The sequence below is a fragment of the Gopherus evgoodei genome, chromosome 2 (genome assembly GCF_007399415.2).
Source record: "Gopherus evgoodei ecotype Sinaloan lineage chromosome 2, rGopEvg1_v1.p, whole genome shotgun sequence".
Taxonomy (NCBI): Eukaryota; Metazoa; Chordata; order Testudines; family Testudinidae; genus Gopherus; species Gopherus evgoodei.
Window position 1 is genome coordinate 170,722,733 of NC_044323.1, and position 14,966 is coordinate 170,737,698.

Below are 14,966 nucleotides of genomic sequence, written 5' to 3' on the forward strand. Positions count from 1 at the left end.
TCCCTCAGGATGGGATGCAGAGATAAAATTTCTAGACACTAGATAAAATTTCTAATGACTGCTTATTGAAACAGCTAGTGCTGGAACCCAGAAGGAGAGAGGAACTCCTTGATTTTAATCCTAGATGGAGCACAGGATCTGGTCCAAGAAGTGAATATAGCCGAACTGCTCAGTAATAGCAAACGTAATGTGATTAAATTTAACTTTTTTGTAGAGGGTGAAATGTCAAAGAAACCCATCACAGTAGTATTTAACTTCCAAAAGGGGAACTACACAAAAAGGAGGAGGCTAGTTAAATGGAAATTTAAAAGGAACAATCAAGAGGGAAATGCTTGCAAACTGCATGGAAACTTGTTGTATGCATAACCCAAATCCAAAAAAAACAAAAAAAAAATTTAGAGAACCAGAAAAATGCCCTGATGGGTAAACAGAGTAAAATAAGCTGTTTGAGGCCAGAAGACATCCTTTTAAAAATTGAAAGTCAAATTCTAGTGAGGAACATTTAAAGGAGCATAAACTCTGGCAAGTAGAGCGTAAAAGTAGAGTTAGGCAGGCCAAAAAAGAATCAGAAGAGCAACTAGCAAAAGATGCATAAACTAACAACAACAAAAATTGTAAGTATGTCAGAACCAGGAAACCTGCCATACAGTCAGTTTGGCAAAGCAAGATCATTGCAGAAAAGCTAAATGAATTCTTTGCATTGGTCTTCACTGCAGAGGGTGTGGGCGAAATTGCTACCCCTGAGTCATTCTTTTTAGCTGACATCTAAGGAACTGTGCCAGATTGAGGTGTTGTAAAGAAGGTTTTGGAACAAACTGATAAATTTTTAAATAGTAGTAAGTGACCGGGACCAGATGGTATTCGCCCAAGAGTTCTGAAGGAACTCAGATACAAAATTGCGGAACTATTAATTGTGATAGTAACCTGTCTCTTAAATCAGCTTCTGTGCTCAATGACTGGAAGATAGCTAGTGGAAAGCCAATTTTTTTAGAAGTCTCCAAAGTCAACTTTTCTGAGCTATAGTCCTAGTTTCTTTGACCAAGATCTTAAATTTCATAGTTATCTCAGAAAAAGTATCCTTATCACACTGATATTTTTGAGCATTGTAGTAGTTGGGAGAAAGAAACATACATACGACCAATAAGAACATTGTAGATCAAAAAAGCTTAGTAAAGGAGTTAATATAACTTCTAAGTTATTGTTCTCATACAAAAACAGCTCTGAGTAAGATTGCCTTATGAGTTATTTCAGCTCTTCCTCCTTTCTGCATGGACCAGTATCCATCCTACTTGCTTTTGATATTTTTCTGAGCTTTCAGCTATTCTAGTAGTAACTGATGCAGATATGTTGTAGGTGTGTTTATATTAATGGAATTAGTTTCCATCTAAAGATTATTCCGTTCAGTTATGTACGTCACAATATAACAGATATAGGAGCTCTCTCACTTGTGGTAGTTAATACCTTTTTTTAAAGTTAGTTTAAGTGTACCATTTGTTTCTGTATTTTATCAAGCTGGTCAAAATTTTCCAGACAAAATATTTTCATACTGAAAAATGCTGAAATCATTTTTTTCAAGGGAAAATGCTATCCGTTATCTCTCTCTATTTAATGGAAAATTTCAACACTGATATTTTCATTTGAAAAACAACACTTTTGGGATTCTGCTTTTGTTCTCTACATTTTTTTCCTCTTGCCACAGAATGCAGTAGAGAATTTCTAGGATTTTTGCCTTTTTTTCTGAGAGTGAGTTTAAGCTGTTGATAAGTTACTGGCAGTAGGAAAAATTAATCTGTAGTTTTCCCACTCTAACTTTTGAAAAGTTGTCAACATTCTGAAAAGTCGGAGTGAAGAAAGGAGAGAAATGAAAATGTAGGTGAGGAACTCTGGACATTGTCTTATTGCAGCTTGCCAAAAATGAAAGCATAAAAGGGCACTTTTTTAAAAAAACTTCACTTTTTCTTGCAAAAAAACAAATTCATTGTGAATCTGGTAAACTGGAAATAACTTTCATTTTTTAAAAATTGCTGCTTCATATTTTGACTAGCCTTTAATTTTTCTTGAATATCAGTGTATTCATTCTTCAAAATGTAAGACTAAAAAATTACTATAAAGTTCTAGTAAGAATAATCTTAACTTTCAAAAATTAAAATGGCTTTAAATGCTAGGTTTTAGATACAAGCATGCATTATTTTAAATAAAGTTTTTTAATGTGGAGTTCCTCAAATACACTTTTTTCCATTGGATGCACATAACTTAAACCAGAAGGCATGTTTATCTTTCTAGGGAACGAACAAAAATAAATCACTGGCAATGATAAAGTTAACAAATTAACTTTAAAGCTAGAAACTAGAATACCTGCTCCTGCATAGAAGAACTTTAGCTTCCTTGGTCTGTCATTTTCAGTCTGAATAAATACAGATGGATAGAGATGGTTTGTAGTCCTAATTTAGGCCCTGGTTCTGAAGAACTGTAGTCAGGCAGAGCCTTGAAACCACTGAGTCCTACTGACTTCAGTGGTCTGCCTGCACCGAGCCTATTACAGGAACAGGGCCTAAAATCAAACTTGATTTTGCACTCAACAGAATAATTTATACTTAAAGGTAATATTTAATCCTCTCTTGGCAAAAGCAGAACGGACAATTTAAAATAAAGTTGGCATTGCAATATCAGCTGAACATCAGTCTTTTAAAAGTGTTAAAAATATCTTATGGAATTAGATTAAAAAGAGCAGTTTTATAGATGTTGAGTTTAAACAGTTAGTAGTTATCCAGAGTATTAACCCTAAAGGTTAAATATAGGTTTGCCAAAAGCTGGGATAAGTTGAAAACATGTTAGCTTCAAATCCTTTTACTTAGAAACTTATCTTTACATAGATGAAATTAAAGGAATAGTCAGTGCCTACTGTTAAAGGAATAGTTATATTGTTTACAGTAGGTTGCTATTCAGTATTCTGAGAATTCCATCATACAGTAATGGCTGGATCTGTTCTAACAATTAGTCTAAATTAGTTTGAAAGCTACTCGTCCTAACTAAGCAATTGTCAGATTGGAAGAATTAGATACTATTCTCCTGATCATTCTTTCACTGCCAGTGTATGGAAATTGCTGACTGTATTGATTTTGGAAGGAATTTCAGTTGCTGATTTAAAAAAAAAAATCCTTGTTGAAGTCCACTACCCCTGGTTGGGAGGGAGAGCTGAGACAAAATTAAGATAGTGAGACTTTTAAATACTGAACACATCCAGTTACACAATCACAAAATCAGTCAAGTTCCGAATGTATGTGTAGCAACTATCTTTATATTGAACTGGCTATAGTGCAGCAGTAAAATGTATTAAGAGGGTAGACTCAAGGAAAAGATATGTCCTAGCTATAGATATACCCAGCCTACTTCTAGAGTCTCTCAAGTTAGATGGGGCTGCTTATAACACATGGCTTGTAATGATGGGGTTGTCTAGATGGCTGGAAGTGATTATATGAAAATATACAAATTGAACTCTTTCAAAGCCGTGTTAAAACTACATGGAGAAAATCCTAAAATCCTTTATTACAACGGTAACTGTTTGTGCATGTCTTGCCCAGATGGGTAGATGAAGAGAGCCTGCTTCGGATCATTGCCATTGACATAAAACAATTTTGAACCTGGATAGTTGGAGAAATGCCTTGTATAACAGATTGCAGTAGAGAGCTAGACATGGTTTGAGTTGAATACATCACCAGTATTTACCTGATGACTCTTTAAGTGTTCAGTAGTTTTGAATCAAACCTTAAAAGTCCAGGATACTTGCATTCTTTATATGATTCCGTTAAGCTTCCCCTTGCCAGTAAGTAAGCTATTTTCTGTATTTGTTCTGTTAGTTATATATTTACTTTTTGTTCTTGTTTGCAATACTGTCTTAGAATTTAAAATAAATCTTGAATACTTGTGTTTATCAACCTTCAGAAGGTTTTCCGTCCCCTTGTATATATGAGGACAGAACCAAGCCTATCAGTCAAAGCCTTCAAGGTTTTTACCAGATTTGATAAAACAGATTCTAGAATCTAAATGTAGTCCACCAATTGTAGTGGAATATATCTTGTTTGCCAAGAGCTTGCATTCTAAGTGCTGTTAATCACGCCATTAGGAAATTTAGTGACAACTTGTCATAAATACTTCTGAATCTCTGGGAAACAGTAATAGAATTTTCATCTTAATTTAAATTTTAAAAAATTTCAAGGGGATCTGAATCTTAACACTTTCAGAAATGTCTAAAACAACCTAGCTAGGATATGACCCTTGAAGAAAATATTAACCAACTTTGAGCAGCTAGGCATTAAAATCTAAAATCTCAATACCTTAAAGTATCTTTGCTTTCACAGAATAAGGACAAACAAGTAGTTTAGTTAAATCAAGGTCATCACCCAGTTTAACACTTCCTGCCTCCTAGATTTTTTTACTGAATCTTTTTCATATTCCCTCCCCTTACATAAAACGTATCCTTTTTTGAAATTTAATTGACAATGTGTTATGGTTATCTAAATATGTTATATACTCTTTGGTGCTGTAAACCAAGGATGGCTGTCAGTCCTTACATTTTATCAGGTATTCTGATGGACTGGTAGTTAAACAATCTGTGGAATGCTCAACAGATTATTAAAAATGATGCAGGCAATCCAAGGACACTTCCAGTGTCCCTAGACTTCAGGAAAATAAATACTCACATTCCAGATCAGGAAATATCAAAGAAGATAAATCAATGGGAACACTTTATAATTACAAAGCTCTACTTTTTGGGTTAGTGGTTTCTCAAAAGGTGTTCATATGTCTTCATAATTCTCCTGGCGGTCCTAATGGATGGTAATAGCTATTTGCCATTTTCTTGATGATAGTTCAAAAGAGCAAGTCAAGTCTAAGAAGTCCTCTTATTTTTTTTTTTAGTTTAATAGATTCATAATTCCAAACAATGCTAAAAAGGGTCAGTGATACGGCGTCAAGTTTTATTCACTCATTGGCCAAGAAGGCCATGGCTCTAGATGTAGCTTTTTTATCAAAACCTCATTCTCCCACTTCTCTAATGAGAAATTTCCTGACCAAAAGCTTAAGCCTGCATCCTGTTCCCATATAATGACCCCTATGACTGACTAAAACTAAAAAATTATTGGAAAAAAGACTGAAAGCTCTTCTAGTATCAAGGAAAATTGTATTAAAGAAACCTGTGCCATAATATGTATTATACTGAAATATCTGTGCAAGATAAAGCTCATTGTAAGATTTTACAGATCCTGGCATTTTTTCAGGATAGTCTCTCAAGCAAACTCAAAGTAAAGCTTCAGCTTGATCTAGAGTGATAGGAGTAAGTGGGGCAGGTTTTCTTTTGTCAGCCCTATAGCATAAAATCTTGGAAAGCAGTTTCTCTAAACCCACATCCAGTCCCTATGCCTATGCTAAATCGTAAACTGCTTACAGCAAACCAAATATACATAGACATTCTCAGTTTACTTACAGATGAATTTCTAAATTTGGTAAATTATCCACCAAACAGTTTTCATAAGAAAAGGCAATCCCCTGAACCAATAAATTAATACAAAAAAAAATAGGATGGAAGATGTAATTTGAGACATGGCTCAAACTGAATGTAGGGGCGAGCACTTACATTTTCTAATTCCTAATCTATTCTAAGACCTTATTTCTGTTCTATTCTATCTAGATGAAAAGTGCTTGGTTAGGCATCAGCTGGTTTGCTGAAATGCTAATCTCAGAATAATGCAAAGCAAGATGAAGTTCAGCTGTAAGGCACCAGTACACTCTGCCAGATAACCACTAGACCCCAAGAGGTTATAGGCTTCCTACAAAGAAACCTTGATGGCAACAACTTAATCCTCTGTTCATACATCTCTGATGTACAAGTTACACCTGCAGTGCATTTGGCTGAAAACAGGAGCACACTTTAATGTCCTGCTTATCCTCAGCCTTATATTGCGTCTAAATTAGAGGTGCTTTTCCTTCCAGTATAATGACATATTGTTGCCTTCAGGATTATTGGACAAATATGTGCTTAAATAAATGTGTTTACCAGATTTCTGTTCTCTGAAATGAATTGATATCCATCATTTTTAAGTTTTTACCCAGGATGGGGTATTTCTTTGGTTGATAATTTGAGGTGTATCATATCTTCATGCTCTAGGGAAAAATATTGTTCATCTCAAGTTCTTCCCTTTAAAAGTTGCTTTTAGTACAGGATTAGTAGGAAATGTACAGCCTTGGAAATTCTTTCTGGCTGCATTTTCCAGATTATTGGAGTTTAAGTGCTGAGGGTTGTAATTGACTTCTCTAGCGTTAGCATCATTCGTACAATAAGATGGAAAATGTCTCTGAGGCTTGTTGGATAGGAATATGCACAGGAAAATAAATTGAGGCAGAAATAGTACTTTTTTCCTTGTCATTTGTCAGTTTGCAAAGATTATATTTTTTTTGTATCACTGCTGGAGTTAACATAGCTTCATTTTCCTCACTCTTTGAATCGTATTTTTGTCTGTATAAGAGTCGTCATTCTCTAGCTTCAAGTATATGAGCCCTGTGGGAATAACTTGTGAATTAGAAAAATTGCATTTTTAATCCAATCCAAAATGGCAGTTAATTTAAACAAAAACTAGGGGGTTGCTGATTTTAAAATCTAGCTCAAATATGACTTTAAACAAGTTGAAGTTGCCAATATGCAACACAGAAAACATGCTTTTCAGATGTCACAATACATATGACTAAAACTGAATGAATAACTAGGATTCCATCAATGTCAATTCTTATCTATTCTTTTCTTTTCTCCTGACAAAATTATTTCAGGACATTGTCACCAGCTTTCCATCAAGCACTACTATCTTTCTGTCGGATGTCAGCAGAGAGTCGTTTGGGATCAGAGGTATATTTTCCTTATCGTAAACAGAATACCCTTTTTAATCTTCTCACTGTCTGACTTCCATTAAACAACTAGTAGCTCTAAATAATCCTGTACACAAGTATTAGGAACAAAGCGTATGATTTGGTGAGATTTAAATGATAGATTGTAATTTTGGGTGTATTTATGCTCAATCACTAGTGATTATTTTTATAGTTCTTGGGAAGTTTAGTTTCTGCTGAAAAAAGCTTTAATAAATGAAAAAGGTTGCATTTCAGTTGCTGAGTCTCATAAAAAATTGGATTTTTAGGTGTCTCGGATTGCAGATAGCGAAAAAAGTGTCATGTTAATGCTGGGACGTTGCCTGCCACACATTGTTCCTAATGTGCTGCTTGCAAAACGAGAGGTGAGGAATCCAAAAATGTTTTTTGTTTACTATTTTCACCCTGTTGCCATTTTGTTCATTTTGAAGTTGTAGTGTTTTTATTTTTTTAATGTTTGTTACTTGCAATCATATTCTTACTTTTGTGCATGCATCTCTGCTCCTAGAGAATGGTTTTACACCTCTGTCAGGTGAGTTCAGTAAAACTGCATGTTGTATTGTAATATTTCCGTCTATGCTTAAGACACCCATTAGCATTCTGCAAGACTTAACTGTTACTGTAGGTCCATTTGTTTGTCACTAACTTTGATGTTTTATTTTAGATAGGCCTATTATTAATGAGTATTCTTTTTAAAGCAGCTGGGATTCAAATCTACTGATAGACAAAGTAATCCCATATTGTAATATCTCAAAAGATAGCAAGGATTAACTCAAGTTCATTTGGAATGTTGAATACTTTTAGTATAAACATTTCAATTTATTATTCAATGATTTAACTTTATGATGTGGAAGAAATTAATGTTCAGTCTTTTTCAATATTAAACTAATCTTCCATGCATTGTTTGTTTAAATCTGTAATAATAATTTAAAATTGAATGAAGATGTACTATTAATCTTGACTATAAATAGACTTGGGGCTCTACATAATCATGGATACTGTGGCAAACTCAAATAGAGTAAAGGAAGATAGACAACCCTGATGTGGATGTTTGCATTATGACTTCATTGTAAATATTACACATAATCACAACTACAAAAAAGTCAAGCAATAGACAGTCCGATTTTTAATACTTGCAGGTAAGATTTGGTCTTTTTAAAAATAATATATGAGGGAGAATGTTCACTATTCTAATAATGACATTTAGTTTTAGTCTTTATCTATGGGACCTACAGTATGGTAGGTTTATAGTAATGCATTTGGCTTAAACCCATAAAAGGCTTTATTGAAAAATATTTAAATCAAGAAATTTGTACTGATCCTTGAGTGACATAAGTTTCTGTAAATCGAGTAGTCTTCTGTGGTTGATTATAGTGCAATACCAAGATGCATGGCATCGGAGAGTTTTTTTCAGAAAAATTATCCCAGAAAGTCTTTTTTTTTTTTTTTAATTGAATGTTCTATATAATGATGCTTCTGTTAAAACACCATTGCAAAATAATTCTGTGGAATGTGCCAGGATCAGTGCTTAATTTCTGATATTTGCATTTCTGCTTGGCAAGTACTCCAGCTTCTTTTCGCAGCTTGTAGCATAAGCAGTGTAATTCGTTAATATTTTCTGTTAATATTTTCGCCTGTTTCCTACCTGCTTTATTCTTGCAAAATCTAAAGGAATAAATGATTAAATATATTCTTGCATTAAAAAAATCACTTCAGAATGCTTCTTTTCCATATGGTTGAAGACTTTACAAGAGAACTGTAACTGTATTGCATGGAGAGTTTATGCTGTATATTTCATTAAAACTTTTGCTGTAATGGATATTAAGACAATAGTTTCTTCAGTGCAGCATTCTCTGAGGTAGGATCCTGGAATCAAAAGGAAAGATTAATATAGTTTAACATCAGTAATTTTATGAATATTAATATTATAGTAGTGGCCAGAGGCCCTAAATGGAATCAGGATCCTGTTGTGCTACACACTTTGCAGGCAAAGATAGATATTGCCCCTGTCCAAAAAAAGTTGACCATTTTAAGATTTATTAATAAAATTTATGAATGTTGGCAATGAGTTTTTTATAACCAAAGCCATGTTTAAAATATACAATAATATTAATTTTGGCGGTTTTAGTGCCTTATGCTTCCTGGTATCTACTGAAGGCCCAAAATATCAAATTGAAAATTAGTACTTTATTCTGTTATGCAAAAACTGAGTTCTTGTTCACTAATTTGGCAATCTTTATGTACACATTCAAATTTAGCAAAACTTGAAGTCATTTCAAGGCTACCCAAGCAGCCCACTTAAATCTTTGTAGTAACATGAGGTCTTGATTTTGTTCCCTCAGCTTGACTTAGAAGTGCCTCAGGGCAGTAACAGTTGCTTTCTGGACAATCACTTAGCAGTGACCTAATGGTTAAGATATGAAGTAATATTAGTAGTTTCAGAAAATTATCTGTGCTACTTTGGTTGCTGTGATTTAGGCTCTTGTGGCAAGGAAGATAAAGAGGAAAGGGAAAATAAAGGGAGTCTCAAGCATTCTGGGTTGGTAGCTGACATCAACGAAATTTATATCTTAAATAGTTTTTTAAAAAAATAAGCTCAACTAGATAACAAAAACAGAAGTTTAAAAACCTGATAAAATACTTGAACACCATTCAAATGCATGAAACTTTTATGTATGCAAATTGCTTATTCATATTTTATTTCTATTGTGGATTTCCTGATAAGTTTCAAATACAGGTAATTGCTTGAAAATACCCTAGTCTTGCATTGCACTGAGACACAAAGTATTGTTAGCCAGATGCTGATTGGGCTGAAATGTAATGTTTAGGATGTCAAGATTTCATTCTGCAAGGACTTCTGAACAGGTATAGGGCCTGCCACATGGCAATACCTGCAGAGGCTGGGCCTGAAATAATCTGTGTTTGGAGATATTTCTTGGATTGGCTTCATTCATTTTAATTAAGCATTTAAGCTGGTTAACAGCTGTTCAACTGCATTGATATTTGGCTAGCAATAATACCACAAAATGAGATTTCTTTGACTAAATCATAGCTAGGGAACAGCGATATCTCTTTAAACACTTGAGTAAGAAAGTACTTAATGCAGATTTAGTCAAAACTAAAATTTTTCTCACCCTTTACAAGACATGAATATAAATAGTTCTCTGTGTGGAACTGTGGCACTGATCCTGACATTACTGTGTGTATGCTCTCCTGTTGACTGCAGTGGGAGTTCTCTGCACAGAGTGCAGACAGGAGAAAGTCCTTTGGCTGTAGCATCAGGATCTTACTGCTCTTTTTAATTAAAATGAATAAGGTGTACTTGAACCTTCTTACGTTTAAATTAGCATACTGAATTGTTTTAGTAACTGTAGGTTAAGTTCAAAGATTTTGGTGGTCTGTAAGTCTGTATGCATACAATTTTTACAGACTTGAGGGGGAGAGATACAGCTCATTACCTTTCAAAGAAAACAGAAGACTCATCACTGTCTTATTCTTACCTTTATCTCTTAGAAACAAACATTTTTAATTCAAATTATCAAATAACTGTGCCCAACTTTTCTTAAATCATTCTCTTCAAACAAAGTTCCATGTAACCTACAGAGGACAGCAAAAACAGCTAGCTATACAAATACTGCAGTCGATTTATTGAATCTTCTCACATTTTCTTACAGCATGTTGCTGTCTTGTCTGAAGTTGATTTCTGCAGAATGCAACTCTGGTGTTGCTAATTATTTTCTCTTTATGAAAATGGGGAGGAGATCTTACACAACAACTAATGTAGAAGGGGTGCCAATCTTGACAATCTGGGAAAAGAACGTAAAATATGCTGTATATTTAAAAATATATTTGCATGAAGATGTTGTAGAAGCAACTATTTACAGATGTGTTGAGACACTTTTTCATTCTCAGCCTTTTCAGGCACTTAATTCTGAAAGCAAAAATCATATGTGCTGAAATCTAGTTGATATCTTTTCCACTAATTTGTCTGTTTTGGAAGTCTGATTAAAATATTGACGTTTGTTTTAAAACTTTCAAAACATGGTATAAATATCTAAGCATCTAAATAAGTGGCTAGATTTTCAGAGATAATACACTAACCTGACAATCTGGCTACTTTTTTTGATTCATAAATATATCTGTGGGTGCCTAACTTTAGGTTCCCAAATCTGAAATTAAAATTTTGGAGTAGTTTAAATAATAGAAACTAGTCAAGTTTGCATCAAATGTTTTTAAGCATGTGCCCAGGTGCAGAGTTAATAATATGTATCTGGAAATACATGTATTGATATTTATGTAATGTATTTGTGTTTGTTTCAGTGTAGTAGTATAGGGTTGTCAGACTCCCAGCCTGTAGACTGGTTCTTCTCTGCTTAATGTGCTTGCCTCCCCCATCCTCTAATATCACCCTGTAAATATAAGCAAGTGTAACTGTTGTAGACAGAAATAGCTTTGAGAGGCGTGAAGCATCCCAGTTCATTGCAATGTCATGTTAACTCTGAAACTTATTCCTTTAATGGGTTATATTTTCTTTTTGAAATGTATATATTCATAAATAAATCTGAGCAAAGTTGAATTTTGCTCGCTTAGTTACCACAGCTGTATGCATAAACACACAAAGGATGTAAATAAGTGGTCATAAGTATCCTATATCAGTTTTTCCCCCACTGACTCTTTAACTTATGTGCAAACCTCCTAGTGACATCCATGACAGACTTCATGTGGATTAATGGATTGTGTTACCAGCCCGTGAGCCATAATTAGGAATATAATTTGGTCTTTTCAGTAAAATGAATGACATACCTCTCTCCATGTTGAATGCGTGATTAAATTGTGGCATTCTTCGAAAAGCTATCACGAAGGTTAGAGATACAAATATATGTGAAACACTAGCATGAGGATATCAGTCATGTCGTATACACTGCAGTTATTTCAGATATTACAATCAAGCAGGTTTTATTTCCTTTACCCATTTTTAAACAGAGTTTCAGCAAAAAAATTGCATACAACATCATTTGAGAATGTAAACATACATGAGTAGAAAAATCTAAAAAATATGGTTCCCATCCTATCCAGAGGTAAAAACACTGAAGACAAGGCACGTTAGTTTTACCATGAGGTAAACTAGGCAAGGTCAATCACTGGTGGGACTATAGCATTGACCTCACCTAGTTTTACTTTGTGATAAAACTAATGTGCCTTGTCTTCACTGTGTTTTTACTTTGGAATAGTTAATGCACATAAGTTATCCTCTGGTTTAAAAAAAAAAAAAAAAAAAAAACTTTTCTTAGCATTGAAGACCAGGCCTCTGACGTGTGATGTTACATTTGCAATCACATTCATTATGTCACAGGTGTTGGGAGTTGGGCAGTGACAGTATGCTCAGCAATTTAAAGGAAGAAGTGTCTCACTTCTGAAAACCACCTCTTCTGGTAGTGTTGACTGGCATCAATAAATGTTTAATCCAGTCCTCTTTAGCTAGAGAGGGTGCAAAAAGGAGGGACTTATCAGGGCTGAACAAGTATAGAGCAGATGAAGAAAGTAGGAAATATCTTTGAAAATCACAATCTTCTTGCATTTTCTCTTTTCAGCACAAGTAGTATTCCTTCCTGCGGAAGGCAAAATATTATTTTTAATATCACTGGAAGTCCCTCTCCTTGACTGCTAGGCACTATATAGTCTCCATAGTGCTAAACAACTTACTCTAACATTTTTTGTTGAAATTAGTAGCCTGGAAACTTGGCTTTGTGTGTTTCCTGCTTGGAAAATGTAACATTTTCTAAAATATTTGTGTGCCATTGTTGCAAATCAAAAATCTTAGATGCTTGTGGTCTTTACTGAATAAATATCCATCCAAAACATAACAGCTAGTAATAGAAGTTTCTGTCTGTAGGATAACCACTCCTGTACAATTGTTTTCTCCCTTCTCTTTTCTAATTGACTGGAGAAGGATCAGCCATTTTTCAAGACTTTGAGAGACTTCACTTGTCCTGTGCTATCCACATGCAGCAATTATGTAACTCCTCACATCCCCCACAGGAAATCACCTCTTACCTCCACTTGTACTCTCCCACTCGTCTCCCTTCCATTAATTATATGGGAAAACACAATAGGACACCACTACTCAAGAAGATTTCTCACTGTTTCTCCACTCCCCTTAATAGAAGGAAGTATAGAAGCACTGATGCAACGATGCAGAGAACGCTCGATTCTCCCATAGTATGCACGAAAGAATGTGACCAATGGACAAGGAAATACAACTAATTCCATCTGCTATAATAACCAGCTTTCTGCAAGGTAAAGAATTAGCCTTGTATCTGCCCCATGTCAATGGTTTTAGGTTCATCATCAGTCTTACATACAAGAGTAAGATAATATCTAGGTGTGTATTAATGGCCTGTCATACCCATTCAATTTATAAATGATCATTTTAATCAAATTTTTCAGTTTTATTTTTTATTTTTATTTTTTTGGAAACTATTTTTTTAAAGAAGCTGTAGAGAGAGAAATTTTTTCTCCGGGCACTTAGATCAGCCAAAAGAGTGGAAACGCCACAGATCTTCATCTCTCCAATAGACCATCATAACAGTAGAAGATCCAGCATGCAAAAAATTCTATTCTTCCATTCTCAATAGTTTTTTAAATAAAACTAAATATTCTTTTACACAGGTCAAGGAAAGCTGAAGAATTAATGGACAGCAAGTATCAAGATAACATTGGCATATGGCAGAATGCAAGAAAATATTTTTTTAAATATATAAAGGTCTTTCCAATACCCGTTGTAGGGAAATTGTATCCTACATACTACAAAATCTGATCCAATTTTATTGTCCTGAAGAGATCCCAAATTGCTGTATAGTTTATTAATACAAACTAACATTTTTTGAAGAAGGGGGAATATGACAGCCATCATGATAAAATCTGTTTTTTGTAATACCATTTTAAAATCCACTGCATCAGGATAGGAAATCAGATGCTTTATTTTTCCTTTATGCAGTACAAAATTAAAATATACAGCAAACTCTTGAAAAAAAAATCAGAATTTTAAATAGGGGAAAATCCCAGAGTCTTTAGTATATAAAATAAAATCTAGCATTCAGAGTTCTAGAAGGGAATGAATTATCAAAGGAAGAAAGTTACAATGCGTATAGCACAAAAGCTAATTAAATAAAAGGTAACTTTAACAAAGTGCACATATTTCCGTCTTGGGCTATAAAAAGTACCTGTTCAGGTCATTATCTGACACACGTAGTAAAGGAAATAGCAAACTGGCCAAACCTGCTCGTTATCTACCTCCACTCTCCTTTGGATTTTGCAAGAATAGACGAGACACTCCCATGTCCCCTCCAGTCTGTATGAATAAGAACCTGTTTTACTTATAGTTCCCCAAGCTGTACCTCATTAGGGACAAATTTTACCTACAGTACCTCAGTGATGTGTATTTAATGTATATATGTGTCTCGTTGAAATCCTCAGGTGAAAAGCTGCATAAGTGCAAAACATTTTTATTAAATCTGCCTCACAAATCAAACTGCAAAGATAGCTCTGCCAGTGTCAGGAATTGGCCAATTTGTACAACATGCACAATTTTTGAAAGTAAAATCTACGATCAATAGAGAATTGAAAAATCAAGAAAAGTGAGCTTGTATCGTTGCAATCTTATCCTTCCCATCATAGCTCTAGTCCATCAGTGTCATTTACTGAATTAGGAAAAGCTCCCATTCAAAAAGTCTGAATCGAGCAGAAACTCAAGTCTCCATGCAAAGCTATTAGAGCAGCAGTATCTTCCGATTTCTATTCTTTATTCTTGCTTGCTCTTCATTGCTTGTTAATCTAAAAATTGCTGAATGAGCACATCAAAGGGGAAAAACAAATTACTTGCATGTTGCGAGCCCTTTTCATTCTTAATATTATCTCAGCAGACACTTCTTTCTCCACCACCCTGCCATGAAGTTTCTCTCCCTAACCATCATTTTGAATTAGGTGGCTGTTGTGCTGTTTCCAAGTGGGGGCCTAAGATGACTGAGGTCAAGGAAAGGGATTTCCAGTCCATA

The 14,966-nt window shown here is 34.5% G+C and overlaps 1 protein-coding gene across 6 annotated transcripts in view; it reads left to right on the forward strand.

Moving 5' to 3' along the window:
• The window catches only part of RELCH (RAB11 binding and LisH domain, coiled-coil and HEAT repeat containing), a 122,535-nt gene that overhangs the window by 39,531 nt on the left and 68,038 nt on the right, over positions 1 to 14,966 (forward strand). For 5 of the 6 annotated variants that reach the window (XM_030552247.1, XM_030552244.1, XM_030552246.1 and 2 more), the window contains 2 exons: positions 6,820 to 6,895; positions 7,182 to 7,277. In XM_030552247.1, coding sequence (XP_030408107.1) covers positions 6,820 to 6,895; positions 7,182 to 7,277 — 172 coding nt within the window. Of the gene's footprint in view, positions 1 to 6,819; positions 6,896 to 7,181; positions 7,278 to 13,104; positions 13,210 to 14,966 lie in introns of those variants that run through there. The other variant, XM_030552248.1, reaches the window with a different exon arrangement.